This window comes from Sprattus sprattus (assembly GCF_963457725.1).
Source record: "Sprattus sprattus genome assembly, chromosome: 16".
Lineage (NCBI taxonomy): Eukaryota > Metazoa > Chordata > Actinopteri > Clupeiformes > Clupeidae > Sprattus > Sprattus sprattus.
In genome coordinates, this window is record NC_137914.1 from 8,732,963 (window position 1) to 8,745,870 (window position 12,908).

At 46.0% G+C, this 12,908-nt stretch overlaps 1 protein-coding gene across 1 annotated transcript in view; it reads left to right on the forward strand.

Annotated features, from left to right (window-relative positions):
• tafa5l (TAFA chemokine like family member 5, like) overlaps positions 1-10,941 on the forward strand; it is a gene marked incomplete at its 5' end in the record, with an annotated part of 33,740 nt that extends 22,799 nt beyond the window's left edge. Inside the window, one exon of the mRNA XM_080853581.1 lies at positions 10,907-10,941. Coding sequence (XP_080709707.1) covers positions 10,907-10,930 — 24 coding nt within the window. The 3' untranslated portion in view covers positions 10,931-10,941. The remainder of the gene's footprint in view (positions 1-10,906) is intronic.
• Between the last annotated feature and the right edge of the window lie 1,967 nt (positions 10,942-12,908).

A 12,908-nucleotide genomic window follows, 5' to 3' on the forward strand; every position in this document is an offset into this window, starting at 1 on the left:
GCCCTAAACAAGGTGCCCAATTTGTCTTCACTAGTACGCCCCTGACAGGTTCAAACAGTGATTCTCTCAAGCAGGTGCACTCTGGATCCTCGTTTAGGCCAAAGTGGATGTTTTTTTTCTCTCTCTCTCTCTCTCCCTCTCTTTATCGCTCTTTTTGACGGAAGAAGAGATAAAACGATGAAATGATGGAGAAGAGATAGAGGAGGAGAGCTGTAAGCATCCTCTTTTGTGTGTTTGACCGTTGATAGCATGATGGAGTGTTATTATGTTGAGTGGAGGGCTGTCACCGGCGCTTTTTTATTGCCTTTTATTCCCAGGTAACTGGTACGTTTTTGTCCCTCTGGCTGAGTTGAATTGCATCCACTTTGTAAATGGCAGTTTGATCATGTCCATCATAACAACAGTCAAAGGTCGTTATGATTTAAATGGCAGTTTGATCATGTCCATCATAACAACGGTAAAAGGTCATTATGATTACCAATGACGGAAATGATTACGCTCAACGGCTATTTTTGCAAATGGGACAGGAATATGCATTAGAGTGGTAAATATCATTATTAAATTTGCACGGTGGATCAATCACCACCTTTATAAGATCCCTGTAAGTTCAGAGAGAAGTGCTCGGTTATACTGCCTTTTGGCCCTCTGGTCAGACTATGGAAATCTGTCCGTTTTCATTCAATCATTTCCAGAGTGCAATTCGCCTTACAACTGAATGCATCTCCATACTGAATTGTTCACATAGTAAAAGAAAGAAAAAAGGATTAAAGTGCTTGTTAAAAAGGATTACTGTTCCTTCTTAATGTCTTTTTTTCTTTCTCTTGTTCTGTCTCTCTCTTGCTTCCTCTCTCACTCTCATGTTCTCCTTCCCTCTTTCTCCTTTTACTCCTCTTTTCTGTGCTTGTCTCTCTCTCTTTCTCTCTTACTCACTCTCTCACTCTGTCTCTCTCTCTCTCTCTCACTCTGTCTCTCTCTCTTTCTCTCTTACTCACTCTCACTCTCTGTCTCTCTATCTCTCTCTCACTCTGTCTCTCTCTCTTTCTCTCTTACTCACTCTCACTCTCTGTCTCTCTCTCTCTCTCACTCTGTCTCTCTCTCTTTCTCTCTTACTCACTCTCACTCTCTGTCTCTCTCTCTCTCTCTCACTCTGTCTTTCTCTCTCTCACTCGCTTTCTGGTATTTTTCATGTCGTGTTGAAGGAGAGCTAGAGTCCTAATGTGCTTCTGTCAGAGCAAAGCCACTGGTAGGAAGTAAGTGCCCAGGTGCCTGTGCGTGTGTGTGGGGTGTGTGTGTGTGTGTGTGTGTGTGTGTGCGTTTTAGGGTGTGTGTAAGTGTGTGCCTGTGTGGGGTGTGTGTGTGTGTGCCTGTGTGTACCTGTGTGTATCGCGGAATTGCAGGAATCATCTCTGTTAGGCCTTTTATCTCCGAGATCCTCTGAGACAAGGAACGGGAGACAGGGTGATCAGGCAGACCCCAGGACACACACACACACACACACACACACACACACACACACACACACACACACACAGGCAGGGTGATCAGGCAGGAGAATTGCCTGCTGTCTGAAGAAGAAGCACCTCCTGCTGTTCGCACACGCCGGTTTCTGCTCATGTCCGCAAGTGTTTGCTCTTGGCCGGCGAGTCAGACAGGACTAAATATCTGACACGGAGGAGAATTGGCAATCCTTTGGAGAGTCAATACCCTTTCCAACCTCTCTTTTCTCTTCTCTCCTCGTCCCTCCCTCCCTCCCTCCCTCTCCCTTCTTTTGTCGAATCTTTTTATGCAGCCAAACGAATTTGTCTCTGGAGGTCGTCTGCTTCTAATTTTTTCTTTTTCTCTCTGTCTCTCTCTGTCTCTCTCTCTCTCTCTGTCTCTCTCTCTCTCTTTCTCTCACTATTTTCTCTCTTTCCATCTATTCCTCTTTGGACCAAAAGGTTTTCTAAATGAGGCTCTGTCCTCGTTTCTAATGAGATGCACTGCCTTACAATAGCCAGCAATTTAACGTGAACATAAAAAGAAAACACACATTGGCTTTAAGTGACGCGTCCCTTTATGCTTTTAGTGTCTCCCTATCTGTTCATTTACAGATATGAAGTACTGGCTGGGGAGGCCGATAAATACGCCATCTGAACTTCAGACATCATTGCAGCCTGAGCATAGCCAATCACATCATTGCAGCCTGAGCATAGCCAATCACATCATTGCAGCCTGAGCATAGCCAATCACATCACTGCATACGCATTACTCAAGCTTGGTCTCACTAATCCACAGAGTTTCTACCAATCCAATTATTATCTCAAAATCCAATTAGATTGTGTATTTTGGCTGCCCCACACTATTTAGTATTCATTTACTTGCACACACACACACACACACACACACACACACACACACACACACACACACACACACACACACACACACACACGCACACACACGCACACACACACACAAAAGAAAAAGAAGACAAAGCTGTTGAGAATTCCCACACTGTCACTGTCACAAGTCTGGACTTCTCCGGTGTGTGTGTGTGTGTGTGTCTCTGTGAGTGTGAGTGTGGGTGCGGATCTCTGTCTGTGTGTGTGTGTGTGTGTGTGTGTGTGTGTGTGTGTGTGTGTCAGTCCCATGGTGGTGTAAGTGCTGCTCAAGTGTTACATCTGTCAGTTGCCTCTGCTTGCCTCAGTGCACCCAAAGTACAGTGCTGGACTTTGACTCCACTCTTAAACAGGCGGGCAGAAGGCCTCTCTCTCTCTCTCTCTCTCTCGCTCTCCTCCAGTACTCTCTTAAACAGGCCCCCCTCTCCCTCTCTCTCTCCTCCAGCACTCCTCTCTTAAACAGGCCCCTCTCTCCCTCTCTCTCTCCTCCAGCACTCCTCTCTTAAACAGGCCCCTCTCTCCCTCTCTCTCTCCTCCAGCACTCCTCTCTTAAACAGGCCCCTCTCTCCCTCTCTCTCTCCTCCAGCACTCCTCTCTTAAACAGGCCCCTCTCTCCCTCTCTCTCTCCTCCAGCACTCCTCTCTTAAACAGGCCCCCCTCTCCCTCTCTCTCTCCTCCAGCACTCCTCTCTTAAACAGGCCCCTCTCTCCCTCTCTCTCTCCTCCAGCACTCCTCTCTTAAACAGGCCCCCCTCTCCCTCTCTCTCTCCTCCAGCACTCCTCTCTTAAACAGGCCCCTCTCTCCCTCTCTCTCTCCTCCAGCACTCCTCTCTTAAACAGGCCCCTCTCTCCCTCTCTCTCTCCTCCAGCACTCCTCTCTTAAACAGGCAGGCAGAAGGCCTCTCTCTCTCCTCCAGTCCTCCTCTGCTGCTATGCAGTCCTGCTTAATGAGTTCATATATTTCGGGCAGCAAGCACATGGGCAGATTTTATTTCAGGGGACACTTTTTTAACCTTCCTGTATGTTAGCAGCAGAATTCTTAAGTCCAAAAGAAACGAAGAAGCAAAACATGGCTTGTTCTTGTCACTAGGGGTCAGGCAATTTACATATGGTTAGTTTAAAGGCAAGGGTGTGTCTAAGTCACTGTGTCATCAAACCAATTACTTTACGTATGACTCAATGAAACAAATAAGACCATCATATCGAAAACCTGATGACGAATCCAACTAAATGCTCCCTTCTGTGTAGTTTCGGAGCTTTGCATAAGGCATATACAGTACATATCGTCACCTTCCTGAAATAATTGCTTAATTAATTTGTACAGGTTTTTCACAAAACACAAAAAACATTACCAAAAATTGATATGATAATTATTGATAATTTCACTCAAAAAGATTATGACAAAAGATGATTTTTTTTCATACTATAAAACAATGTACTATTAAACCATGTATGCCAATTATGTAACACAAGCACATTTTTGAACATGCCTTTATGTCTTAAGCAATTTTAAACCTTCAACTCTGTCAACAATAAAGCTTAAAACAGTCAAATTGCTTTAGTCATCTTGAAAAGCTTGTAGAATTGCCTAAGCATCATGAGGAGATGATTTAGGCAAAAAAGTCATTTTTGTAAAAAAAATTACGTAGGCAATTATTTTAGGAAGGCGACGACATAAGTGCAGGGATGCTCTGGCTCGTTACCGTCTCTGTCCATCGTGGCTGCTGGTGGCAGACAATGACAGTCTGACGTGCACCAGGCAAACAGCAGTGCACAGGTAAAATGGGGATGGCAAATTGAAGCACACGCGGCGTGCATGATGTAAGCGAGGTTAAATGAGTCTCTTATTTCACTTGTCATCGTTAGCGCTCCTTGTATGATATCTGCCTGCCAACCAGAAAATTGTAGTTAAATGGTAGCTAATGGCAGCATTGCTATGACTGGTTGAAGGCCCCTAAGGCTCATTTGTGTCCTGGAGAGGAAAGGCCCCCTGAAGGTTTGCTCTATGACAATCATGTGTTCTCTGTGGCTGGAAAGCACTGGAGAATAAAAATCTATTCTATGCAGAGATTCGTGTTGACAGATTCTGGTAGCCATATCAGTTTTAAGGACTAAAATAGGTCATGGTGGTCTCGCCATGAGTATAACAAGGAAAAATACAAAGTATATTTAGTAAGTAGTCTCAATGGACTGTAGAGAGATTGGGGGCTATTAAAGATTCTCACAACATCAAAAAAGACACCCACTGTAATAATAGTTATAAATATACAAAACATCGTATCGTATGTCATTTTATATTATTCTTACTAAAAATAAAATAAAAAGCCGATGTCATATATTATTGTCATATATAAAACCAAACAATAATCAGACATGGTAACAGTGTCGTCTATTTGACCAATATTTGTTTAGACAACATCGTGCAGATGCTGTGATTCAGAAGCCTTTGTTCTTTTTGTTATTCGGCTGCTTAGGGCTCTGCTGCAGGCAGTCACACCCTGGTACATATGACAGATCGTGCTGTACGGCACTGACTAACTTAGGCTTCCTTTCCATCAGCCGTGCCAGGAACATCATGACTTAGCAAATACTGTTTCCTGGTTTGAAAGCTAGTATCTCTTCTTGATGTTCCACAAAGCATCTTGGTATAGATGTTCTGTTTCCTCCCACAAATCATTGTGCGCTGTCCTGGCCTTACCAAAATAGGCAATGTGACATGATTTATTGGTTTTATTTTATGATTTTATGATATTATGAAAAATGTTTTATTTATTTATTTGACATAAAGTTGATATATACTTGTGGAGATAAAACAAATATGAAAAACATGTCGAGGATGAAACATTGAAATCTAAGACTCATTTCCATCGTTGTCCCTGTTGTAGGGATAGTAGGTGTGAGCTGAACAACCATGTTAACCTTGTGAAGAAGAGATGCTGTGGCTTCATTCAGGGTTTTACCTTGTGCTCTACGGTGTGTTGCGTGATGCCTTTGATGTTTGCTGTGGGTGTTCTGCACTCCCATGACAGAGAATGCTAGGTGACCCATGACTTTGTCACATATGACTGATCCCATGTTTAGAGTGGCTTGTTACGTTGGGATCAGAGTATGAAAAATGAGCCATAGTAATAATATTCCATGGAAATAAATGTGTGTGTGCGTGTGCGTGTTTGTGTGTGTGTGTGTGTGTGTGTGTGTGTGTGTGCGTGTGCTTGTGCATGTGTGCGTGTGCGTGTGCGTGTGTGTGTGTGCGTGCGTGCGTGTGTGTGTGTGTGTGTGCGTGCGTGCGTGCATGCGTGCGTGCGTGCGTGTGTGTGTGCTTAGGTTTAGGGATTTAGAGGTTAAGTATATTTGGGGGAGACTATTTATCTCCCTCTGTGTTGAGGCCGGAACATTCCCACCTACCCCTATAAAGCCTCTCTCCATTTACATTAGCGCCATTGTGAGCGGTGTGTCTCTCGTCACTGTTAGTGTGTCGCCATGCATGTGATAGGTTATGGATTGGAGCCTTTGCAACATGTGTGAGTAATGTGCATGCTCTAATGGGCTGGGCCTTCATCGAGATGGATGAGAGGGCGGAAAGATGGATGTTGTCCTTTCTCCACAATTAAACTGTATGGTTTGTTCTCCTCCCTTGACTGATGGCAGCGGTGCCCTTGATATGCATAGCAGGGGGTTGGAGATGGGGCCGAGCAGTGGGGATTCTGTTTTGGATAAAACATTATTATTTTTTTTTAAATCATCAGCTTTTCATCATGCTGTTTGTATTGCTGCTCATTGGAGGCCATGGGTCTAGCTGTGAGGAGAAGAAGGCCGAGATCATCTCCCCGCTCTTTCTGCTACTGCTGCTACTTGCTGGTTTTTTTCTTCTTCTTCTTCTTTTCTTTCAGGTTTCTTTTTTCTTCTCCTCCACGCTCAGTTCTGTTGGCCTCTGGCTGTGAGCCCCTGTCTAGTCTGTCAGATGCCTAGTGCCGAGGCAGTGCTCTCTCCCCTGTTACCTTCGACTGCGTTTAGCCCACATCTCACTCTGAAGGCCTTCAGTCGCCTTTCTTTGAACTGCCATTTTCATTTTAGTCATATTGGGAGGGCGGGCAGAGATGTAAAAAGGGAGGAGGAGGGGGAGGGGGTTGTACAGGGGGATATATAAGTTTTTTTTCACTCTCTCTCTCTCTCTCTCTCTATCTCCTCTACGCTCTTAAGTTGTCTGGAGCAATTGTTTCAGACCAGGATCAGAGGAGGTATCATATTATTCTCCAGTAAGTCCATCCTCATACCTCATGCTGGGGTATAAGCTGTGCTCTGGGAATACAGTGTGAGACGCTCGCTGCACGTCAAGCTTTCATATGGGAGCGCCTGCTGTTTCTTAAGCAATGTGTTTTTATTTTTTTGCTCTCTCTCTCTCGCACACACGCACATATCCGGTTAATATTTATGGTTATGGATGGTTTTCTTGCCTTTTTCACATCTACATTTGTTCTGCTGTTTATCACGCCATTAAATATGAATATGCTAAAAGATGAAATAGGCCTTTGACCCAGGACTTGAGTCAGTTATACCGCAGTACCATTGCTATCCGTCTCTCTTTCACCTTCGCCCTTTCCTTTCTGTCCCTCCCTTTCTATCGCTCTTTTTATTTCTCTCTAACTCTACCCATCTGTATTGCACCTCTCTCCACCTCTCTCTCTTCTCCATCTCCCTTTCTCTGTGCATGGATGTCTTTCTCTAGAGTTAGGGTCTTATATTTTCTCCCTCTCTCCCTATCTCTCTCTTTTTCACCCCCCCCCCCCCCCCCCGCTCCTTTTCTCTCTCTCTCTCTCTCTTTCTCTTCCTTCAACCCTCTCTCTCTCTCCCTATCTCTCTCTCTCTCCCTCTCTCTCTCTTTCTCTCTCTCTCTCTCTCCCTCTCTCTCTCTCTCTTTCTCTTCCTTCAACCCTCTCTCTCTCTCTTTCTCTTCCTTCAACCCTCTCTCTCTCTCAGTCTCTCTCTTCCTTCCACCCTCTTTCTCTCTCTCTCTCTATCCCTCTTCCTCTCTTCACTCCACCCTCTCTCTCTCTCTCTCTCTCTCTCTCTCTCTCTCTCAGTCTCTCTCTTCCTTCCACCCTCTTTCTCTCTCTCTCTCTATCCCTCTTCCTCTCTTCACTCCACCACGCTACTCATTATCTGGGACTATAAGAGAGAGGCTCTACTCCATCAAAATGTGCTCTGCCTTGTTTGGTCTTTATGACTCTGACTCCTGACATGGTAAGGCTGGCAGCGTAGACCGCCCCTGGCACGGCTAAATCAATCTCTAAATGATAAACCCGCTGGAAAAGCTCATTTGGGAGAGTGCCCGTATGCCCAATGCAGCGTGTTGCGCTACCCTTGCCACACACACACACACACGCTGGGATGAGTGAATGGCGTGTGTTTTAAAATGCCGGCGGTGTCAAACCATCTTCGGTAACCGTGGCAATAGAGCTCAGGTGGTGTTGTCGGGAGTTTGTATGTGACCCCTTCTGAAGGGCACTCAGTAATCCCATTTTTTATGGCAGAAGAGATTCTCCTGCTTTCTTCATCTCAGTGGATTACATCCCGTTGGTTGGGTTATGATGCACTGTGATGCACTTATTTATTTGGATGTAGAGCTCTGTATTGTCTTGTTTCTCAACCTCACCCCCCCTCCCCCCCCCCCCCCCCCCCAACCCATGACTGTAAACATCCCAAGCAACAGGGACGTGCACAGGAATTTTGAAGGGCAGTTGCTCTGCCCTGGAAAAAAGGGGCAACACATTATTTTTTTGTCACAGTCGCTGGCACGCCCCCGTCATCTAATCGCACATTTTGCCAATATCATTTTAAACTCTCAGTAACCGCCGCTGCCACGCTCCCGTCATCTGATTGCAAATTTTGCCAATATCATTTTAAACTCTCACTTACCGTTGCTGCCACGCTCCCGTCCCCTGATATATATTTCCTTCGGAGGGGCAACTTCAGTTGAGGAGGGCAAACGGGCAGTTGCCCGAGCAACCTTAGCCCACTCCTGTGCACGTCCCTGCCAAGCAACATGTGCTTTGATTATTCATGTTTGTAATCGACAGGTTTATGTTATTATTTTATTTTTGCATGTTGCCTGGACACTCTGATGGAGCAAAACAAGCGAAAGGGATGGGCTTAATTGCGTGCTAATTTAAAGTTAATGCCATTAATTGCTATACCTATCTGAACACACATTTGGCCTTGCCTTACCACCCCCACGACTCCTTATAGCAGATGCTAAGGTATTTAGCCTTTCTGTTTGTTATCTGCATACCCATGTTTACAGAGGGAACACTTTGGCCCTGAGTATTAATATTGCATAAGTGCTGGTTTGCTTGTTGTCCCTGTAAGTGTGTTGAGCTTAGCATGGCCGCCGCCACCGCAGCAGTGGCTCTGGCACAGATGGAAGCGTCCAATCCATCCCCAGCGTTGCGGCTCTCAAGGGGCTAGCCTCACCTTGTTAGCCTTTTAATTAGCGGGAGCAGTTAATAGTGCTTCCCACAACTGCAGCTTCAGCACTTTCGGGCCAACTTAGTGTCACCCAATCAATATCCAGAAAGGCACAGAGGAAAAAGGACTCTATTGTTGGAGGGCTCCCAGTATAGTCACAGCCAGGTCGCCTTTTGCCAAAGCATTTTTCTTAAGAGGGAGAGAGAGAGAGAGAGAGAGAGATAGATGAGGAGGAAAGAGAAAATAAAGGAAGAAAACCCAAAGGTCTGACGCACCAATATCTACTTTTCTCCTTCTCTGGCTCTCCCGTTCTTCTGTTTATGTAATAGGACAGCCTCTCAAGATTCCACTGGCATGCTGGAGCTGAAGAATGTTCTAGGCTTTCGAAGAGAAGAGAGGAGGAGGGGTGGGGGTGGGGGGGCAGGGGGGCTGAAATCAAATCAGAAACCTCAGGCCTGTTTGGCAGATTCCATTGTTTGCTTGCTCTCTCTTTCCCTCCCTCTTTCTGTTTCTCTCTGTCTCTCTCTCTCGCTTCGCTCTTTCTCCCTTTTTTCTTTCTTTCCTGCGGTCGTTGTCTTCCTTTTTTTTGTTTTGATTTAACGATGCAGCGCGAGTACTTAGCATTTAGATGACATGTTGGAGGAGAGGAGCCATAGATCAGCGGGCTGCTGTGGAGTGCTGTTCAGATAGCGGGCGCAGCACTCGGACAGACAGCGGTGAGGGCAGCAGAATACAGAGCACCAGCTCAGCTCAGCCCAGCCCTGCCCAGACCAGCCCCACCGCTTCGGGGCCAGAGCACAGACTACTGAGAATGGCAATGGGGATGTGTGTTCTCTCTCGCTCCCGCTCTTCCTTCCCCTCTCTCTTTCTGTCTCTCTCTCGCACACACAAACACACACACACACACACACACACACACACACACACACACACACACACACACACACACACACACACACACACACACACACACACACACACACACACACACACACACACACACACACACACACACACACACACACACTGAGAATGGCAATGGGGATGTGTGTTCTCTCTCGCTTCGGCTCTTCCCCTCTCTCTTCCTGTCTCTCTCTCACACACACACAGACACACTCCCTTCCACAACACCCCCCTTCCCTCTCTCTCTCTCTCACACACACAAACAAACGCATACACACACACACACACACACACACACACACACACACACACACACACACACACACACACACACACACATATACTCCTTTCCACAACACCCCCCTTGCTCTCTCTCTCTTTCTCACACACTCATGCCTGGAGGTCCCTAAACACATACACATGCACGCTCTCCACAAACACCCCCCTACACACACACACACAGACACACACACACACACTCAACAAACACTCCCTCACACACATACATTCATGCCCCCCTTACTTAAAAACACACCCTGATACTGTACATATATGGCACACACGCAGTACAAAGTACAATCTCACAACCTACTTGGACAGCACAACACAACATTTGTTTCTATAAAGCCAAGCCCATCATGTGTCATGTATTATGCATGTCTTAGTGAAGCTATTTTAGGTGCAAACCACTTTTGACACCACAAAAAAAGATGTAGTACTTGATATTTTTGGAAAACCCTGCCAAGTCAGTGGGAATCAGAGCCTATAGATGTATTATCTATGAGTTGTCCGGTTTTTTAATATGAAACTCATATTTGTAAGTCTGACAAAGACAGTGTTAGTAATCTCTTCCAAATGAAAGGTGTTAATTTCAGCTGGCAGGAAGGATATTGACATCTCAGAGCCATGAATGAACAGCCGGAGAACAGAGTTAATAAAGGAAGCGCTGATAATCCTTTTCATTAACTTTCGACAGGAGACGTGTGTCAAAACAGCCACATGTTAAAAGCTCATTAGTGCCTGAGTCTTGGCTGAGCCGCAGGTTGCGATAAATACAGTTACAGGGCAGGATCCCCCCCCCCCCTCCCCCACCACCACAACACAATAACATTTGTTTTCTTTGCATATCTTACGCTGACAAATGTTTGAATTCTCCCACAGCCTTTGCCTAAGGAGCCATCTTAGAGGATCCCCAGAAACCACAGGGAGGTGAGTGTGCTTCTTCCTTAATAAGTGATAAGAGTTGATGTTTTTTTTTCTTCTTCTCTCTTGTGCATTTCTCTCTCCCCATTCCAACCCGCCCCAACTCCTCATGCACTGACGGATGAGCCCGCAGCCCGCTCTCCCTTCCCACGGGGTAACTGAAGAGAGCGTGGCGATATAAGAGCGGGAGACGAGAGAGAGACGGAGCTGGAATAGCGTGGAGATCTTATCGTTTATCAGGGGCCAATTTTCGGCAGTCGCAATGATTAAGATGTGTCAGGGGCGGCTTACCTGATCAGTGGTGGGGCAGAACAGGATTAGAGGCGAATAAGGGGGCGCGGCAGTGCGGGAGACGATGAGGTTGCGGGGGGGGGGGGGGGGGTGTGGCGACAGAGGGCTGGGGTGGAGGAAGGAGATGACGGGACGTGGGACGTGCTCGGGGCGCTGAAGAGCCAGCAATGGCCTCCGCAGTCACGTCCCATAACGGCAGACTGCAAACTGGCAGACGAAAAGAGGGAGGGTGAGATAAGGTTGTCTTTAACAAGATAAATCTACATAACCAGCTGTTGTTTGTCAGCGCTGCTTACATCCCGCCAATCCCTGAGTGAGTGTCCCGAATGGGAAAGAGTTCTGTTCAGGGTTTTTTTCTTTCCCCGTTGTTTTTTGTTGTTGTTGTTGTTTAGCAGGGGAGGGGGAGAACAGGAGTACAAGATTTATAATCCACACTCCCCCTGCAAAGTACTTGGCTTCAAGCCGGTGACTCATAGCTTTTGGAGTTACACTTTAAAGTCATATTTGATTTTTGATTTTTTTCCCTTTTTAGTTGAAATCTTTGAAGTGTGATTTCTGTGGTGCAGTACAGAGCGCGTGTGGGGAAGGACAGCAGTCTAGTTAGGCTGTTTCTTACTCCCCAAACTGAGCGAGACTTGGTCTTTGCAAACCAGGCAGAAGAAGAAGATTCTAGAACAGTGGCGGCGTTGATCTGGCACGGGTCAGAACCTGACCCACTGCCATGAGTCACCTGCCAATCAGGAGCCCTCTCACCTATCTCCATAGCTCTTTGCCTGTCACTCTGTAATTGACACTCTTTTCCACTACACTTGGAAAAAAGGGGTTGAAAATGTTTATCGTGGCTCTGTGGGTAGACGATGGGTTGACTCTGTGGGTAGACGATGGGTTGACTCAAAAAACGATGGGTTGACAATCAAATTCTAGAATGTTGACTCAAAAAACGATGGGTTGACAATGTAATTCTAGTACATTGATTGGTTAAGATTAGTTACTAGGCAGGAACTGTTTTTTGAGTCAATCCCTCGTCTACCCACAGGCTCCACTCACATTAAATTCCCTTAAATGTCAGCATGCCACAGTGTACAGGCATATGACTCGGTAACACTGTGTGCTTCATGGCCAGACTGGGAATTGGACCTGGCCCTTGTTAGTGAGGCTTTCAGTGCGTGGCACCGAGGCAGAACAATAGGGTCCGCTGCAGCTGGATATCAACCCGAGGAGGAGGGCAGGCAGGGTAAAAACTCATTGCTTATATTGATTTCTCCAGTTGCAACTGAGAAAACAGGATGAATCACATGCAATTACCAGAGACAGGGTTGAACAGGGAAATTGGGTGCGTCATAAATATTTATTTGCAATGTGGTTTCAGATCTGAGAGTTTTCGGTCCAGATTCCCACAAAAAAAAATCATACTTTAGCTCTGTAAAAGATTCATGTGGGCAATACATCGCATCGACTGTACTAAATTTCTCAGTAAATTATTCATCCGCGTGCCAATGTATATTTTGCTGGACAGCATGCAGTGAATGCACACTGATGCATACTGGATGCACACTGGTGCACATATAACACAAAGGCCAGCGAGACTCCCAACTATAAAGCTGAAAGACCCAGCTACTGGTAAATCCGCTCTGCACTGAAGGTTCTTAATTATGTGACTCGTCATCTT